At 40.5% G+C, this 20,789-nt stretch overlaps 1 protein-coding gene across 5 annotated transcripts in view; it reads left to right on the top strand.

Moving 5' to 3' along the window:
- BMPER (BMP binding endothelial regulator) overlaps positions 1-20,789 on the top strand; it is a 249,561-nt gene that overhangs the window by 154,105 nt on the left and 74,667 nt on the right. For 4 of the 5 annotated variants that reach the window (XM_059074085.2, XM_067042364.1, XM_067042362.1 and 1 more), the window contains 2 exons: positions 9,702-10,031; positions 16,323-16,659. In XM_059074085.2, coding sequence (XP_058930068.1) covers positions 9,702-10,031; positions 16,323-16,659 — 667 coding nt within the window. Of the gene's footprint in view, positions 1-9,701; positions 10,032-16,322; positions 16,660-17,083; positions 17,168-20,789 lie in introns of those variants that run through there. The other variant, XM_067042363.1, reaches the window with a different exon arrangement.

Below are 20,789 nucleotides of genomic sequence, written 5' to 3'. Positions count from 1 at the left end.
AAATACCCAGTTTTTAAAGAAACTTGTGACCAAAACCTCTTAAAAGTGGTGCACCTAAAATACCCCTTAGTGACAAAACAAAGAATACAAATCCCAAATTCTGAGAAGTATACTTTGTGGGAAAAACTGTATAATAAATTCCACATTACTGTATGCAAAGCTGAGGCAGATTTATACCTCTCTGGAGGTCACATCTCCTCTGAATAAAATAAGAACAACAAAAAATTGCTACCCTGCTGCCACTACAATTGCTCCTATTACCAGACGCGATTTATTGAATGTAAATCTGTGTCGAGCGTTGTGATAAATGCGCTCCATGGTGCATTCTGTCATTTAATCCTCACAATGATCCATGCAGTGGAAGCTATTGTTATACCCATTTTACAAATGAGAGATTTGAGGGTCTGAGAAATTAAATAAGGTGAGGTCAGCCAATAGCCTGGTCCGTGTGACTCCAAAGCCCAAACTTTAAGCACTATTATATGTTCTTTGTTGACTGCATTTTTATTCATTTCAGAGGTTTACCGCCAAATATATAGGAAGTTTGCCAAAGGCTTCTCTTTGGAAGTAGTTGTATTTGCTCACCTTTTAAAACCTTATCTATGTTTTTGAGATCACTTAACCTCTTCAGCTTTTTGGACTACAACACTTGAGTTCTAACCTTCCTTGGGAGTTTGGAGATATGACTCATTAGCTGCACTCGATGGTTCCCTTTGATGTGAAATTCACATGAGTATTTATGAGTAGTATCATCCCTTTCCTTATCGCAGTCCCCTTCTTGGTTAATGCTCTCCACCACCAACCATTGCTCCTCTCCTCTGCTCTGCCCTTTCAGATCTCTCCTTAGTACACACACCTGTTCTGCTCTTACTTTACACCTTTTCATCCTGTGAGCTCACAGCCCTGCCTGCATCTGCAGTCACTCTCTCATTTTGGTTTCACATTTGTCCAAACTTCCAGGTCCTTAACGTAGGACTTCTTGACAAGATACGAATATGGTAGGTCTCAGCTTCTAATTTTTTTGGAGAGTACATTCTTCTTTCACAAAGGACTATATTTTAATTTGATTAACAGTTGCTACCTTTGATTCTGTAAATTATCTGGGTTGGGAGTTGGATGGAGAGATTAATGGCTGTTTCCAACCCCTATCTGTTGACTGAATTTTGGCACCCCCTTTATCCCAGCTGCACAGGTTTTGAGTCTTAAAGTTATTTCTCATACTTTGGGCATTTCTAACCCTTGTTGGTAATCAGTCGTCAGGTCTGGTTGATTGTCTCTTTGCGTTTATTTTCTAATAAATAATTTCTTTCCCAGTCCCATGGCAGCCAGAACCTCATCCTATTGCCTGCAACTAAACTCTGTCTTTTCTCCATCAGCCCCTTCTGCATACCACTGTCGGAACCCACACTTGGCTTTCACGAAACCAATACCGGCTTCCTTCACTGGTCTCTCTCAGAATTTCCCAAAGTTTGTTTTATAAAACTCTAGTGCTGAGGGATAGTAATGACTAATATTTTCAAAACAAGGTTCTATTATTAAATACATTAGGGAAATGCTGGGTCAAGTAAACTGAAATTTGTTTCCTCACTGCAGAATTCGCAGAGCCCTTTCTATGCCAACGTGCAGGGTAGACTTGCAGGAGGATGATGGAGCGTAGAGTCCCTCCCAAGCTAATTTGGGCGGCAGAGGTTTTTATTATTTCTACTTATTTTGGCAGAGTAACAGGCAGGATTGATGTTTCATAGGAAACATGTTAAGAAATGCTGGTTATCTGGAATACATTTAAACTTCTCAGGCTGGCAATAAATCTCAGGCTAATTTATTTAGACGGCTTGGGTGTCTTACATCTCCTGAAACAACTACCCACTCTGGGCAGATCAGTCTCCTGCTATTCTTGTGCAAGCTGCCTTCTTTCCCATGTCCACGACTTTGTTAACATTCTTCTTTTGGTCTAGCGGCTTACTCCATTCTACCCCTAAAGCTACATTTGTACGTCTTTTATAGATGAACTAAACTCACATTGTCTTTTCAACACATTTACATTTTATAAGTATGTTACAGTCTTATCCAGCCCTATTTCAGCCGGCAGTGGGTATCTACTTGCTAGATTTGCATAGCATTTATAATAATACAACTAATAATGACTACTCTCTAAGCATCTATTATGCTTTTGGCACTTTTGCAATGCTATCTTTGTCTTTATAACCACCCTGCAAAATAGTTGTTCTTCAACCCATGTTACAGGTAAACAGACTCAGGTTATACGGGTAGTGTGCGCATGATTTTGTAGTCATTGGGTAGCAAGACTGGGATTCAAACCCAGGACTCTCTTCTAAGCAACTTACTTAATGTTCACACAGCTCTAAGGTGGCTTTAAAACTGGAAGATAGGTTAATTTAGAGATGTGAAACCCATGCTTTCACTCAGGTAAGAAGTTCTCTTTACTGATAGGTAGCAATTTCTAGTTTAAAGAGAGCAGACATTTTAAGGTCAGAGCTTGGATGATAGAGTGGCAAAAATGCATCCTCTATAACAAGTTTATATTAATACCCAATGAATTTCCAGCATTCTGGAAGGTGCCCTGGAGGACATGGATAAAAAGCTGATACAGACCCTGAGTTTAGGAGCTTGTAATGTGGTTGGGGAGATGAAATGTAAACACATTAAATGAGAGAACCGTGTAATATAGTTTTTAATTAACTTCTAGATAGGTGTCGTTAAACTGAAGTTCATGAACTCTTAGGAGGTCATTGATCAGTCTTAGGAAAGGGTGTCTGTGAGCCTCTACATTTGAGTGGATATACTCATGTGCACTTGGAAGGAAGAGTGTCTATACATTTCTTCAGATTCCCCCAAAGCTCTCTAATCCCAGTTTGTTAACAGCAATGACTGTGTAGGATGCTGTGGTATAGGGTGTAAATGGAAACATCAAGTCATGGTGTGGGAGGCACTGGCTTCAAAGCCACAGAGATTGGGTTGGACTCTGTCTTTACTGCTATTGGCTGGGTGACCATGGGCAACAAGGAAACCTCTCCAGACTCATTGCTAAGAAATTAGGGTAATAGTATATACCATGTGTAGAGAAGTAGTGAGGATTAAAGGAGATAGTGAAAATATGGAAAGCATCTGGCATGGTACCTGGTGTAACCTAGTCACTCCAGACCAAGTTGCCTTGACTTTTGCTAGATTTATTAGTTTCCTATTGCTGCTGTAACAAATTATTACAAACTTATTGTCTTAAAAACAATACACATTTATTATCTTAAGTTCTGGAGGTCAGAAGTCTGAAATGGATCTGAATGGGTCAAAATCAAAGTATTGGCAGCACTGCATTCCTTCTCGAGGCTCTAGGGGAGAATCTGTTTTCATGCCTTGTCCAGCTTCTAGAGGCTGCCCATTTTTCTTGATTTGAAGCCTTCTTTCATCTTCAAAGCCAGCAATGGCAAGTTGGGTGCTTCTCATGCTGCAGCACTGTGTGACACTCACTTTCCTGCCTTCTTCCTTCATTTATAAGGACACTTGTGATAACATTTATCCTGCCTGGAGATAAATACCCAGGATAATCTCCTCATCTCAGGGTCAGCTGGTTAGCAACCTTAATTTCATCTGCAGCCTTAATTCCTTGTCCTGAGAGCATTAGTTAATTATTCAGTTAATTACTTGATTAAGCAAACTTCTGTTGAATTACCTGCTGTACACCATTTATTACACTTAACTATTTTAGTGAGTTCAGTGTGGGCAGTTTATTTTTTTCCACTGAAATTTATTCTTTAATTAATTAACCCACTCTTTTAACAAATATTTGATACCTAATATGTCTTATACCAGGCATTGCTATGAGTAATGCACAGATGAATCCGTTTATCTTATATACAAATGTAGATCCTCCAATATACAAGCCAGTGTGCCACGCACTGAGAAGTATACACAAGATTTACGTGTAAGGAGTTTAAGACCTGTTTTAGGAGTTAAGGATACATTACAACTAAAAGCTGTAGTTGGGTGGAAAGTGATTTATCATAAGCGTTCTGTGGGTTTGGTGACCATATTTTTAACCTTGAACCTTTTAACCTTCAAACTGAAAAACATAGTGTGACTATAAGATAAGAGTATTTGAATTTAAGAAAAGTCTCAGAAAAGATGAGCTGTGTGGTCAGTTTTGCTTTGGGGACTTACAGGAAAGAGAAGTGACTTTGGCTGAGGCGTGGGCCAGGAGCTGATGAACTCCAGTGCTGTGAACTGAGGTGTGGGGCAGGCACAGGCCACTGCACCAACCAAGATGAGAGGTGGGGAAGCCGTGGCCTCAGCTGGGGAGGCCGTAATAGGATGCCAGCCTCGGCTTTAGGTTTAAATTTAGTTCAAATTAGATCTCGAAGGTAAGGATGCTCCCTGTTCTCTTCTGTTTGAAGTTGGTGAGGAGATGAGGTTATGGAAATTATGTGAAAAGAAATTTACATTCTTAACAATATCCCTACCAAACCTTTTTTTTTTTTTTTAATGTTAGTTTCAGGTGCCTACTCAACTTTTTTTTAAAAAATCAGCTTTTTATTTGTAGATTTGTAAGTCTGTCTCATGGGTTAGGAATGGGAGGAAAGAAACCCGCTATGCCCTAACCCCACATTCACACAGTAAAGTCAGATTAAGTTTTGATTTAAGAAGCCAAGGATGTAAAATCTGAAAGGAATCCAGGTGCCCCTTGGTGGAGCTTCTGTTGGCTTTGAGGTCCCCTGGGGGCAGCAGCTGTCAGCGACACCTCTGAGAGAGGCCAGAGCCTCCTGTGTGGGGAAGTTCAGTTCCTGCTGGGTCACACACAGCCTGTTTATATTGGAGACTTACATCATGTCAGGAGGAGCCTAGGCAAACAGCATAAGGGCTTGTGTTCAGGCCAGCGTTTCTAACCCCAGCCTTTCCTGGTTCTTGACTCAAACTTGGCATTATCACGGCTCTTACCCACCTGGGATTCCCAGGAGCCCCTGCATGACCCAGTGACGCCGGAGTCCCACAGGGCCTGTTTTACTGCAGTTTATGTTGAGGAAAGTTTAAAGCCATGTTTTTCATTTGATAGACCTGCTTCATGGTTAGAACACTACTCTGGAAAGGTACTGGTTTGTGTGGTGGTGTGGTATTCTCTTTGCAGAGAATAATGGACCGAGGATGAAAGTCATTTTCTGTGTTTTCAAAGTGACTTTAGTAACTGGGGAAATCTTATGCTAAATGAAGAGGAAATAAAATTTCATGTACAGGATAATCTTAACTATGTTAAAATGTACACAGACACACAGACACAGACACACACACACACACACACACACACACACCATTTTCAAAATGGTAAATGCTGATTATTTCTTGTTGGCGGAACCGTGAATGATACTTTTTTTATTCTTATGCTTTTCTGTTTTTGTTTTGTTGTATTTTGGGGGAAGGGGGTTAGAGTCTTCTCAATTTCTCATATTTTTTATGACGTGAGGTTGTATAATTTTCCCTTAATTTTCGCTGATGGATGTTTTGAGAATAATTACTGTTCTCAGAAGGAAGGCATCTTATTAGAGTAAATATACCCATGGGAGAAATAAATGTACCTGATGAGGTTAAGAGAAAAACATTGGAATTTTGTTTTCAGAAGCAGCCCGACTCTTAATTCTCATAGCTGTCTTATTAAAGTAGGTAACATCAAAGAGATATGTTTTAATCCAGTATTTTTAATTTTTTAAAACAAATGTCCTTATTCCAAGAGTATACATAGTGATTATAAATAATAAAATGTAAATGTAAATAATAATGTATATACACATAAACAAGAAAGAGGAAAATAAATGTCACATGTAATTTCATTACCTAAGAGAAAAAAACATTCTTAATATTCTACTCTTTTTTTTTCCAGTTCCTAGACATTGTATACATATTATTGAAAACAAACCAAAACAAAAATGACGTCTGACAATTTGACTTAAAAGACTATGAAAACACATACCACTGCTTGTAAACTGGCTTTTTCTCTCCATCCTCTGACTTAAACATATTCAGGCAAGGATAGTTATGGAAGGGTCTGTTTATTTAGCTCTAACTACCACTCCAGGATTTCCAGAAGAGTGTGACCGGACATCAGAACATCTTGGACTGTGACTCATTTCACTGGGTCTGCTGAACAAAAATTATATGAGGATACAGTGTTCATTTTTGTCCCTTAAGTGTTTCTATAATTTTTTTTCCTTTTCAGCCAGGCAGATTTTTTTAACCCTGAGATTCTCACTTTCCGTCATTCTCTGTGCATGTGTTCGCTGCTCCTGCATGGAGACCTTGAGGATCTGGCGTGGGGAACTTGAGGTGCCAAGAAAAAGGGCTAAGGTTTCAAAATTATATTAGTTTGTGATACAAATGTCCCAAATGCAACACGTAATTCTCAGGCATCTTCCTCATCATGAAATTTTGTTGGCTTCTTCTATATTGCCCTTATACAGAAAAATCATCCTGATCTCCAGACCCTTCTCTTCCACAAGTTATGGCCTCTTGAAAAATATCTTTCCTGACAGCCCTGCTCACAAATGATTTCCCTTGCCTGGTCTTCCTGGATGTCCCTCACAGCTTTCTGCCCAGCTATGAGTAAGCTCAGATTTCCCTAGGGCCCCAGGGCCATTCTATAGGCAGTATATTTTCTGTTGCTTCTTTGAGGATTTGGTTTGTCACATAATTGACCTCATCTACATGAACCCACATCTTGACTCTTAAAAACAAAACATAGGGACAACAAAAATGAAAACAGAAGCATAAGGCAGAAGAAAAAAATTATCACTCGTGGTTCTACCACCAAGAAACAATCTCAGTTTACAATTTTGGGGTATGTGTGTGTGTGGATATTTATTGTAACACAGTCAAGATTATCCTATAGATAGAATTTTGTTTCCTATTTTTCACTTAATATGGCATAAGCATTTCTTCAATCATGAACATTATTTACAGACTTTTTCAATGACTAGATAATAGTTCATTTTATGGATTTACTACCAAGTGTTTAGCTATTTGTTTAATGTTAGGAGACAATCTAAATATCCATTTTCTTACAATGTGTCCATGATCAGTAGGCATGAAAAATAGTGCTAAGGTATGTAGTGAATTCTTGGTAAATGTTAGCTGTTACTGTTTCTGTTGGTTATCGTTTTGATGCAGTTGGGGTCAGAACACCTGGAGAAGCTGTATGTTTTTCCCTACAGACTCCAGGCAGAAGGTGTAGGCATGGCCCTGTGCCTGCTCACAACTGAGAGAGGATTTCTCAGGAATATAATTTCAGCTCCTTCACTTGCACCTTGGCCTTTGCCAGCTGAGGTCCATCTATTTCAAGCTCAAGAGCTCAAAAGCATTGATTGGTTCTGAGTTTTCTTGACGAGTATGTGGCATTAAAAACTCTGAAAAAGGCCTTTTCTTGAATTTGGTGCATCTGGTGGTCAGGTTAGCATTTAATTCTTTGTGGGCACATGGTAAGCATTAACTTTGAACTATAATTCTCCTGATGCCACTTGAGGTGTCCCAAAGAACTGCCTTGCTCCCTGTCAACCAAAAAGCACCATCTTCATCCCAGGGAAGGATTCCATTTGGCAGAATGTGAGAGCAATGTATGATAGGGCAATTTTGAAGTAATTACATGGAGAAAGGACTGGAGAATGCAGTACGGGGTGGTTAGATGGTGGGAACGCTAGTTGGGGGGATATAGGATTAAGAAGGTGAGGGTGGGGTACAGTGTGGAGCAACAAACTGAGTAAAACTGGAGTCACAAGGAAAGAACACCATAAAAAAGGATAAGAGGGGGCTTCCCTGGTGGCGCAGTGGTTGGGAGTCCGCCTGCCGATGCAGGGGACACGGGTTCGTGCCCCGGTCCGGGAAGATCCCACATGTCGCGGAGCGGCTGGGCCCGTGAGCCATGGCCGCTGAGCCTGCGCGTCCGGAGCCTGTGCTCCGCAACGGGAGAGGCCACAACAGTGAGAGGCCCGCGTACCACAAAAAAAAAAAAAAAGGATAAGAAAGGAATCGAAATGGTGGGTGAATTAAAATGTTGCTGGTGAACTTTCAAAGCTTTCTCTCCCACCCTTTTCTTCCACCCTCCTCCTCCAAGTAGTGCCTTTTTTATATTCCTTGAAGTATTTGTTCATTGAAACTCTCCTACATACCAGAAACAATCTGTTCTGTGAGTCTCTATTAAATGTTGACAAGGAAAGCTAACTTAGAGCAAGTAATTAATTTACGAAATTCCCAATACATATGATTTATATGGAGTCACATGAAATTGACATATGAAATGACATAATGTATCATAAAACAACATTACTCTCCAAACACTTTAGAAATTAAAAGCAAATGTTTGCCTTGGATTCAGTTGGTCCTGTCAGATCAGTTGGCACATCCTTCCTCTGTATTGATTCTTAATTCTTCTGTTATGTATTCAGAGCAATTATTTGTATAGGATAGTTTCATATTCTTGATGTGTTCTGGAAATCCATCTTTTTATTTTAGTTCTTTCTTCATGTGGGCTAATTTCTCTAAATGAATTTCTCATTTCCTGGTTGTTTATGCCTTCTTAAAAACGGATAAAATATCTTTATATAGAAAACAAATCAATGCCAAATTTTGTTTTTAAAAAAAGAAATGATATTTAGTTTTCTGTATAAACCTTTGAAATGCCCTAAAGTGTAAAACTTTACTTGGGTCTCATAAGTATTTGAATTAGTGGTATTTTGAAATGAAGAATTCATTGGAATTACTTAAACTTACTAAATGATGGGTTTTACAATTGATTCTTTATCCAAATTTAGATTTTTTTTTTTTTTTTTCTTTTTTCGGTACGCGGGCCTCTCACTGTTGTGGCCTCTCCCGTTGCGGAGCACAGGCTCCGGACGCGCAGGCCCAGCGGCCATGGCTCACGGGCCCAGCCACTCCACGGCATGTGGGATCTTCCCAGACCGGGGCATGAACCCATGTGCCCTGCGTCGGCAGGCCGACTCTCAACCACTGCGCCACCAGGGAAGCCCCAACTTTAGATTTTGACACACAGATCAAAATATAGGAGCCTTGTGTTTCTAGAAAATACACGGAGACTATCAACTTTATCCATGTTTGGTTCTTAACAATATTAAACATGTATCTGTTTGGCAGTTCTATTTATCTGTCCTTAGAAATACATGAGTATTGAATATAATACTTTTATAAGACCGTGAATAACACTGAGAATACCATGTTTCCAAATTTTTTGAATCAATTAAATGGAAACAATACTAATGCTTTGGTGTATTGTCATTTATGTTGCTGCCTTTTATTTATATTTTTGTTCTTGTTTATATGGGTTATGAAATTAGGCCAGTTCTGTTTATAAACTTATCCTAGTTTCATTTCTCTGTCTTTGACATTAAGACCATAGAAGCATATCCAGTCTCTAAAATAGAGATGCTTTAAGAATTCAGAAGTGTTATAAATAACTTTTAAGTATAAAAGCACCAGAAGTATTACATGTCCTTTGAGATTTGGTACAAACTTTGAGAACAACCAAACTTTTTGTTTATTTTCTTTTAAGTTGATTTTCCTTAGTGCACCTCTGCTAAGGCCTTCCCTTTTCCTGGCAGGTGCCCCTATCAGGTTTATTGCAGGGACCCCTGATTTCTCTTTGAATCCTTCGCTCGGTTTATGACCTGCTTTTGTCTCTCACTCATCCGCAGAGCCTGGCGTTTGCACGGTATTCGGAGATCCCCACTACAACACTTTTGACGGACGGACATTTAACTTTCAGGGGACGTGTCAGTACGTTTTGACAAAAGACTGCTCCTCCCCTGCCTCGCCCTTTCAGGTGCTGGTGAAGAACGATGCGCGCAGGACCCGCTCCTTCTCCTGGACCAAGTCGGTGGACCTGGTGCTGGGCGCCGGCACCGTCAGCCTCCAGCAGCACCTGACCGTGCGCTGGAACGGCTCGCGCATCGCGCTGCCCTGCCACGCGCCGCAGTTTCACATCGACCTGGACGGCTACCTCTTGAAAGTGACGACCAAAGCAGGTGGGCTTCTAGAAGCACGGGCCTTCTGTGTACCTCTGGCTCTTCCCTCTGTGTCACCAACTTGTGCTCAGGAGCTGCAGCTGTTCCTCCTCCGTGCAGGAAAACCAGAGGCAGAGCAGTATTCCAGCCGCAGGTGTGGCCGCACGCCCGGGATGCCACAAAACAGCTGGAGAAATTTGCACACCGAGGAGCCTTGCAGTCCGACGCCAGTTACACCAGTCTTGCAATTTGTCGACATCCAGTGCCTTTCCATCCTCATTCCAGACATAGCGGTGGTTCTCTCCGAATAACCCCTTTCTCATGTTTTGTTGCTACTTTAGGCCATTGATGTCTAGCTTGGAGTTGTGTCTTTTCCAGCTCAGCCAGTAATGCGCAGTTTCACATCCGTGAGAAAGAGTGTTTCCTTGTTAGCATCTGTCCAAGAAGGAGGGACTCCTCAAAAGCAAACTGCAAAAGTGTGGGTGTGAAGATGGGAGTGCAGATGGTGGACTGTGTGGCCAGCAGTGCTGTCCATTCTTGACCCGGGGCACGATGCTCATTGAATTGATGGGTAGGACCACTGGCTTCTGCCAGAGGACACTTAGGATGCTTGCTCTGAAAGCACTTCCCGCAGCCGTGGGCACAGGCAGCTGGCCCCTGAGGCCTTTGCTCAGCATCGCATGTTGCCTGAGGCCCGCTGGACTCTGTGTCTCCCCTCCACGGGCAGGTACATTCCCCCTAGGCCAAACTGTTCATAGTTGCTAGTAGGTTACTTCTAGGCGTTCAGTGAGGCTCAAATTTTTGTCTGTGAGGTGCTGCCTTAGAGAGGCATCTTAGAAGCAGAAATCAGTCCTTCATTCTCAGCCCCAAAGAATGAATTCAGTTCGTTTACACAGTTTATATTATATCATGTATGGTTCCTTCCATGCTGCCTTTGGTTAATGCAAATTGTTTATCAGTTGGATTTTGAACTGCATGTCCTCCTGGCATATGCTATTTCTTTAAGCATTATACTTGAGGAAATCAGCGTATTTCTTACTTTTTGCACTGATGAGAATTTAACAATGTAAAAACATCAATTGGGTTCCAGTTTCTTTAGCTAATATGGATTGAAAGGGAAACATTTGATAGAGCAGGCACTTTTGAGGGACTGCAGAGACTGTTCTCCACGGCACCTTCAGAACCTTGTTAATTCTGTTCAAGCCAGAATATATTTGGTAAATTGATTTGAGCCGATGGAAAGCAAGCTTAGCTAAACAAAGGCAGGAAGCCAAGGAGAAGCCCAGGGAGCTTTTATTTGAGAAATGTTAAATATTAATGTATTGGAACATTCTATAAAGAAGGGAAGATTCCCATTGTTCACTTTGACAGTGGTAGATGTGAAGAGCTCTGTTCATTCAACTTTAGAGGGATTAATCTACCCCAGAAAATTCAGACACCTGTTGTTGCATTCAAATGACATGCCGTGCTGCACATGTAGGCCTCAGCTCATCCCTTTGAAGGAAGCAGCAGTTTGTGGCTTCATGTAAAATGTACACAAAATGACCCATTATTACACAGTTATAATTAGAAGCACCTTGCTTATCTGTTTGCAAGCCAGGTGAACACAGTGGATTCTACTGATATGGAAATTATTGGTCATCTACAACCCAATACTCAAAGGGATTCTGGATATTCAGAAATTACTAACAGTTGAGGAGTTTCAATACTGTTCCTGTCACAGCTGACAGTACCTTATGGAATAAGTGTACTCTGTAAGGATTTCACATGGCAAAAATGACCAGAAGGATGAGACTGCTAAGAAAATAATAGTATATCATAAATACCATAATTAGGTTAGTGAATTTAACTCTTCTAGGCCTTGAACTCAGTTTTACAATTTCTTTCCTTTTTCTATCTCTCTTGCCATGATGCAAGTAATTTATGTGCCCTGAATACCCAGCTGAACAACTTCCTGTATCACACGGAGCACACAAGCTTTCTGCTTGCTAGGGAGGAACTGTATTTCTTTGGGCACTAAACTTGCTTCGCGATTATCCATTGAATGGAACAATTCCATTTCCAGACAATGGTCTCTTCCACTTTGGTCTACCAATCTCAGTTTGTACTACCCCTTAGGGATATTTTCTTTTTATTACCTATTGATTGCCTATCTAAAATATCACACTATATCCTTTGAGTGTTTGTTCTTCCTCCATAATTTTTTTTCATAAGCTCATGTGATCAAAGGGTACTTTCTTCAAAATAGCAGCTTAAATCAAGCCTGCAGCTGGAAGATGGGAGATGAGGAAGAATGGCTCTGTGGCTCTGTGGTTTATAGACTCAGCGCTTCATGATGGAATTGTCTGCCAGAGGAGCACAGGTGGCCGTGTAGCTTGGGTGGAATTAGGCTATAGCTACATTCCTAACAAAAACTGGGGTAGTACAGAAGACAGTGAACAAGGCTCAGTAGCTTGAGAAAGCTCTGCTCACCCCTGTCACACACCCCCACCCCAACTCTTGGCACTTAGTGAATCACTTAAAATATTTCCTTTCTGCCACCTGTTCACTTCATCAGCTCCACCTGAAAGAGTTACATCAGATCCACCTGAAAGCATTAACATGTGGAATGTGACTTTTTATTTTACTTTTGGTAGAGCTCTACACTTGATGAGCCTAGAGTATATATATATATATTTTTTTTCTTTTTTTCCTTTGGTGTAAACTCTAAACAGAAAAATTATCCATTTTTAAGCATCACTATGGTATGTCTACAGATTTTGCATCTCCTCTCTCTCTTAAAAGTGGACTGCAGCAAAAGCAACAATAACAACCAAAAAAACAAAGCAAAGACAAACAACCACAAAATAAAAGAACAACAATCTCCCTACCAAAAAAAAAAAAAAATTAGTAGTCTGGAGCCAGGTCACACACTTGAAAGGTGAAAAACAGGTTGGTAAAATATTCACTGGTGAGAAGGGAAAATTGGAAGGCTCTTCATACAGTGGAAGGAATGCAGCTGCTGCTCACATCCCACATGAGACGTGTGCTTCAGCTTTGGCCTTCTGACTGCCAGTGATTTCTACCAATTTCCCATGCAGAGAACTGGGAAACTCAATCCCAGCTGCAGAAACGACTAACCCCAAACCCTCAAACACTTCCATGGCATTTTTATCTCATAAGATGCCTATTTAAAATATCTTTTGGAAGAGCAATTTTTTTTTCAATTACAACTTATTCATTTTTTTTGCCCATCACTACTGTAATTTACTTTGTATGGATTTTACTCATGTAGAGAGTAAAATTAACTGTGCAAACACATATGTATAAGATACAGCAATAGACAAAGGCATCTGTAGTCGAATAAGTCATCCCTACACGATACGAAGCCTAGCATTGTTCTGTGAAAATCCTCTTAGTATAGTGATACAAAGAAAAGAGGAGGAAAAGAGAGTGAATTACAAATTATTCTCTTATTTTGGGGCCCGTGTTTCAAGAAAGAGATGTCAAGAGTCTTGAGAAGAGTTTATTAAAAACACAGTGGGTCTGCATCTTCCCAAGCATGCATGGACAAGCAGTCCATTGCAAAGAAAGAATGATTGGCTTGTTCACTGTGAGTTGAATACCCATGAACTCAGTTGCCCAAAGTCTCACATTTATTATATCATTGCCAGTAATTTTGTTGGCGCTCCTTTGGATGTAAATTCTCAACCAGTGTGGCACTTGGAAAATAGCATTTGCCTGCTGTCTAGGAAAGAGACTTGTAGTTTGGAAAATTTTGCCAGGTAGAAAATCTTTAGAATTATGCTCTAAAAGTTTGAGTGTTGTATGGAATTGATCTCTCCCTTCATTCCTCTGGCTGGGCAGCTGCCTAGTTACAGGCTTATGAGTTCAAGTTTCTTCTATACCTTAGAGGGTGTATTACAAATCATATTATAGTTTACTTGTCTTTTTTCAAAATGTTATTTCAGTGTCTTAACTAGCATGAAATTCACAAATTTCTTTGGCTTTGCAGACTTGTAGTATCAATTTACAGGGTAATTCATTCATTTAGTGAGTATATACTATGCGTCAGATAGTGTTGGAAGATGGGGTATGAAGAAATAGACATTGTTTTATACAATAGTTGTGGTTGTCAGAATTGACCCCATCTTTGAGATCCACACAGGAGATTAGTCCAGTGTGAGGACAGACTAGCAGTGTGTCCTTACTCTGATCACCACATCCCATCACTGTCTTCTCTTCACCCAATTATTCCCAAAAGCCCAAGAGACACTTTCTTATGACCTTCTTTCCTGCTTTTTACCCAATTCTATTTAATTGCTTTTTGGAGCCTAGCTTCTTCTCCTGATCAAGAAAACTTCTCTACCATTTGCCTTGGACTGAGAATGCTTCCATTCCTTTCATTTACCATACAGTGATTTCCATATGAGTCTTTCTGTTTATTTCTTGAGAAATCCAATTGTAGACCACTGGTTTATTCTACCAATAACTTTCCCTAAAGTGGATCTGTAACTCTTGCTTGTGGCAGTTGTGTGTCCTACTCACAGGAATGCTGTTTGGCCAGGCTTCTCTCCCTTTGGACCACGTCCAGGAGAATATTGGCTTTAGAATATTGGCTTAGGGAATATTAGTGTTAGCATTTTACTTCTGAGTGTTTCTTGCTGATCTTGCATCACTCTGACATTGCCTTATGCCAATTTTATATTCAGACAAGATCCATTCCATCCCTCCGTACCCCTTTCTCCTTTTTCATCGCCACCTTATCTCCCCAGCTTCTGCGTATCTTCTGAACATTTGCTCATTGGGCTAGTATTGATCCTTCAGAAACAAAGGTAAAGTCTTCTCAAAAGAGTCATGTTGATCTATCTGGAGGCTCAGAAGAGACTAAATCAAAGACTAGATTTTGTCAGAAATCCAAGAGGGTAAGACTGAAAACACACAGAGGGGACACTTTCTATTTTTCTGTTAAAACAGAGCTTTCTTTGTGGGCTGTCCCTCTTAGGAGACAGTGACATTGAGTAAGGAAGAGTCCTAGGGCAGAAATGCACCTCAACCTATTGTAGAGGTTCTCTTGGTGCTCATCCACCAAACTGGTACCTAGTTCACCATTCACTGTGGGGCTCAGGCCCTGCCAGGACATTACCAGGAGAACAGTTAGAAAAGCTTCAAATGCACACCTGAGACATAAATAAAATGATAACAACAGAGTTATCATTTGCTCTGGTTGAGCCTCAAAAGACTTTTCACGAAACCCTCCCTTTGTCTTATGGACGGTGTCTTCACATTCAATATCAGGATGGATATGAGAACATTCCCTCTTGACCTTCTGGTCAGACTGATCTGTGATGTGTGACAGTGGAACCTGGCTGTCTGACATGTGACAGAAATCCCACTATTCAGTGGGGTCATTGGCTGGAGTAAATCCTAGAAGCTTTGGGCTAGCAGGTCTGGAAAAATACAAATGTTCTCAGAAATATTCTTCAATTGTTTAGATGGTCAGTTCAGCAAACCAAGAGGAGATTACATTCTTTACCTTGTGGAGTGAAGATTGTTTCCTTGGTGAACAAGACAGTACTGTCCTGCTGATTCTATCCAGCACATGAGTAACTTTGGCCTGTGGGCTGGTAGCCTCCAATGCCTAGTCAAATTTTGAAGCTTATGATCAGCCCAGGCATGGAGGCCCCAACCTAGGGCTCATAACATCTCAACCGTAGGAAGCATGGATTGAAAAGCTGTGCATGTCTCACAGATGACTGTAAAATAACGAGGGGGCAAACATTTTCATTTGTAGGAGTGTTGTCCTTTGAAGAGGATGTATTCAGAAGCTGTGTATTTATTACTTTAATACTTCCACTATAGCAAATAATTTGGAAATTTTCACTTGGCACTTAGCATAATCATATGGGGGGATTATTGGATGAAGAAAAAGGATATTAAAAAAACGATCATCTTTGTTGTCTTTCCATTTCTGCATTGTAGTAGTCGTTGGATAAATGAAAACATGATTTGGATCAAGACAATTACTCTAGAAAAGGGCAAAAATATAAACCCTAGAGTAACATGGTCAATGAATAGTCATCTACAAGTCAAATTAGGGTACATAAGATATCATTATAAGGGCAAACTTTATACATTTTAAAAGTTCTAAGCCCCAATAAGTGATTCATGTTATATCACACAATGTTTGATGTGGCGAAATTAAAAGGTAATCAAGAATTTGGTGAGATCCTTAGTGTTCCTTGTTAGAGGATAGTCCTATGTACTATGTAAGATCTATACAGTTGGGAACTATTGGTGGATTCAAGAGTGGTTGATCCTCTTTTCCTCTAGGTTTGGAAATATCGTGGGATGGAGACAGTTTTGTAGAAGTCATGGCTGCACCCCATCTCAAGGGCAAACTCTGTGGTCTTTGTGGCAACTACAATGGACATAAGCGTGATGACTTAATTGGTGGAGATGGAAACTTCAAGTTTGATGTGGATGACTTTGCCGAGTCCTGGAGGGTGGAGTCCAATGAGTTCTGCAACAGACCCCAGAGAAAACCAGTGCCTGAACTGTGTCAAGGGACAGTGAAGGTAAAGCTTCGAGCCCATCGGGAATGCCAGAAACTCAAATCCTGGGAGTTTCAGACCTGCCACTCAACTGTGGACTATGCTACTTTCTACCGGTAAGTACAGTGCTTTGGGGAATAGACTTGGGTTAACAGGCCAAGGGTCGACTTGACCATGGAACAGAGGGTATCAAATCCCTTGGTGTACAAAACAAGGGCCCCCAAAGTGTAGTGTAAACACCCCTGCTTCTTTCTTCTCTTGAGACTGATCTCAGCTTGACTCAGTCCCCCATTATGTCCCAAATTAGGAAATTGAAGGGCATATTTCAGAGCTCTCTCCTATAAGTGATTCTGTTTTTGTGTCTGCAGTTTCAATGGAAAGCTAGTGACACCCTAGGATTTTTCCAGGTGTTAGCTTGACTCTTAAGATTGAGGAGTGCTTCCCAAAATCTGGCCTAAAATGCAGTGGTATAGGGCAGAGGTAGGAATCTCAGATCACTCTGGCTGCCTTTGGGTATTTGAGTGAGTTTGGTTATTCTAGGTCTGAGGAAGAGTTCATCAGATCTTTCCCATCGTCTCGCCCAGAACACATCTGCACATGGAAAACCAGGTGGTGAAGTGAGGATTCCTTGGATTTTAGCCAACTTAAAGACTTTGTGTCCAGAGTCAAAGGAGAGTAGAAACAGGGCTTGAGGATGGAGGAAGGAAAGTCTCTCATTAAGACCATGGATTCCATTTGTATTAAGCAAACCACTTTAATCACTGTATTAAACGAACAATACATATGCATTGAAGTTACCAGTTTTGTGAATATAAAGACAACACCTACTTTTACATAAAATTAGCCACTATAATGTGCTAAAGATTTTTAAAATTCCCTATTTCACAACCCTGAGCTAAACATTGCTTTCAGTTCAGCAAACATGTCTATACATTTCTGTGTGCAAACTTGTATGTATAGTGCAATATTTATATTATGCATCGATGATATATGGAAAAAAAAAAGACCGTGGGTTCCATAACCTTTTCTAATTCTGATTAACCTCCCTCCATACAAAGCAACTGGTTACAAAGGACAATTGGCTTTGACTTCTGTGCTACAAGGTTGCATTTGTGAGTTGATGAGTTTGTCCTGGTTGTACTTCCATTTACTACACAATTCCACGAGGTTCAAGAGCTAAGACTGTATATAACTTTAACCACTGTGGATGTGGGAGGAAACATGAGATGAACACAGTCCAAAAAGGCCTTGTTTAAGTGATTTGCCTGTGCCTCTTAAAATGAGAAAGCTCCTGTGGTCTGAAGCCACAGAGAAGTTATTTTTACCCTTTAACTGCCACCAGTTTATTTCTCCTAGTTCTCGTTAAATGTGATCTTTATTTATTTATTTGATCTTTGGATATAAAAGATAAAGTTCTATAAAGTCAGCTCAAAGTAGGGTGGAAAAAGGACTGTCCCTGTCATCACAAAGCCCTGAACATAGCTGCATTTGCCAAACCATTTGGCTCCAACTCATGTGTTTAGTTCCTTCAAGCCATTTTCTGGTTGTAATTTGAATTCTCTGGGTTCCCTTCTTTCTCCTCCCTGCACCACCCCTAGATTGACCTCACCCTTGTCTATTGAAGTCAAAAGAGCTTAATGCATTCTGGAGTGAATTAAGCACCTGGACAGACAAACCAGGCTTCATTTGGAATCTAAATACCCATCACTTGAAAGTCTGATGGGAAGCAATAGAGCATAGCAATTAAGAAACTTGTGGTCTCCCAGAGCTAAAAATCCAGTCCAGCTTTACAACCTTGAACAGTTATTTAAGCTCGCTAAACCTTAGTTTGCTTATCTGGGAAGTGGGGATAATAAAGAGCCTACCTTGAAGAACTGTTGTTCAGATTCAGTGAGATTATGAACATAGATGCATATGCTCAACCCAGTGCCCCTGAGCAATATGCTCTATAACTGTTGGCTGCTATTATAGCTTCTACCATTAATTAAATGATTAACAAGGGTAAGGCTTCTTTTGGAAGCTCCTCTACCCCAGTTGTGGATTTGGATTGGACCCTTCTCTGTCTGAAATGGAATGGAAAGGCTGTACTTCTCCCAGGACCCTAGCAGCCTACACCTTTGGTTTTCATCCCATTTCAAAGGAACGTGTTGAAAGCAAAAATTGGAGAGCAGGCCTGCAAGAGATTGTTCCCTTTTTGCAAATTTCGATTTCTTTGCTCTTTGGTGATTTATTTTGTATTATGATCCCTGGACTGCTAGCAGGAATAGGATGAGCACCTTGGCAGAAATCGTGAGAAACGACTTTGACATGAACAGAGAGAATCGAAATTGTTAGGTGGCCAGACAGATGCTAACCTTCTGCTCTTGAAAGTTGCTACAGTGGCGCAGTTGCGGGGCGGCGGGGGAGTCACTGGAAGGGGCTGGATGCCCGAGTTTGGGGAGCTTATGAGATTGCTCTTGGGATCTTTGTGCACTGAGGTTTGGAGGATGGAGTATGGTGAGAGGTGAGCTTGTGTTCTGCTGTGTGTGGTGCAGGGACAGAGCACGCTTCCAGGCCAGCCACTCCCTTTAAGAGGCAGGGGAGCTCAGCAGGGCAGAGCTGGACAATCCTGACTGTCACGCACTTTGCTAATAATCTCATTCCCCAACCGAGAGGTTCACTTTCGTGCACTTTCAAGTGAGGGTGGACAATATTGGCTAGATCTGGATTTCTTTCTTTCTTCCAAGCATGGATGTGGCAGGAGAGAAAAGAAACAAGGTCAACGTGGAAAGAGATTTCTGTTCTCAGGGGATCTCCAGCAAGGAACAAACTTTAGGGAGCCTTTAGGAAGCAACGGACAGAGAAGGCATTGGACGATGCCAAGCTACACGTAACCTCAACGCCACCTCTTTCTAGCTGTGTGGCCCTGGTAGCTTGCTGGGTTTCAGATTCTTTGCCTTTAGAATAGGTATGACAGCGACTACCTGGTGGGATTGCTCCTCCAAGGACTGAGGTCAACGGGAGGGTGCCACGTTGGCCCATGATAGACAGGCCGTCCTGGCACAGTGTGCTGTTGTCTGGTGTCCCTCCCTCTCTATGGAGAATCTGCCCCCCCCAACCCCTGGCCACTTACCTTTCTGATTGTCGAGATCTTCTCCTGTGCTCATCGTGGAGAACAGAATAGATAGAGTCTCACTGATAAATCTACGGAACGATTTATAAATGAACCGTTTCTCTTTCGTGACCTTGAATGAAATACGGTAAGTGAAGATTGCATTGCAAGCCTTGAAAAAAATTGTTCTTTTTGTCTCATAAGCATATGTTCATTGTATGACAATTAAGTAACATTAAAAAGAATAAAGAAGAAAATAGCCATCACATCACTTTCCACACATGTAAATTTTTGCCTGTATATTTTATGTCATTGGCGGAATTTCTAAAATGAAGCTTAAAACAGTCATGACCTGTGTTTTAAGGGCTGTGATCTTTTTTATGACTCAATATAGGACTAAAGGGATTTGCCTTGATCTCATATATATATATATATATATGATATATATAAATTGTATATGAATTTGATTCCTTTCATTTTCCCCTCATCCTTCAAAGAAGTATCTGTACTTTCCTTTGGACAAAGAATAAAGTTGCGTAATATACAAATGCCACCTTCCAAGTATGTAACTTAGAGAAGGGAGAGGATAAAGGAGGTATTTCTCTCAGGAAATGTTACCTCTTTTGGGTTTCCTTAATCATATGACAAGTTCTAGAGGGAAAATTCTATTATAAATATGAGATAGCTCTTCTTATAAGAGCAAAATAATAATTCTAATTTCTCTGAATTAGAGTTTACTTTTGAGATGTCTAGGACTTAGAACTCTTATTTTATTTTGGTCTTTTACCCAGTTCAAAAATTTTAATAGTAAACTGTCCATTGTCTGAAAACTTGAAAAACTTTGTAAATGAATAAGAAATGACTACATATTAGCCAAGACTTTCTTTTTCTCTTTTGGGAAACTTTTTAAGATTTGCTCATTTTTTCTTCACACATCAGTTCCACCCATCATGGCCTCATTTGCTATAAAAATTAAAGGCTTTGTGATCAGCATATTGGCTTCATTAACTCATTGAATATGTTTGGATGCAAAATAATTTAATTATGAATCACATAAAAATTTTAACTGGCTACGTTGACAATGTGTCCTAAGTCCTAGAGTTGCTAATTGACTTGTCCTCAAATTAGATAATCCCCTTTGCAAATCTACATTGG

The sequence above is a fragment of the Kogia breviceps genome, chromosome 9 (genome assembly GCF_026419965.1).
Source record: "Kogia breviceps isolate mKogBre1 chromosome 9, mKogBre1 haplotype 1, whole genome shotgun sequence".
NCBI lineage: Eukaryota > Metazoa > Chordata > Mammalia > Artiodactyla > Physeteridae > Kogia > Kogia breviceps.
This window is presented reverse-complemented; position numbering and strand designations above follow the sequence as displayed.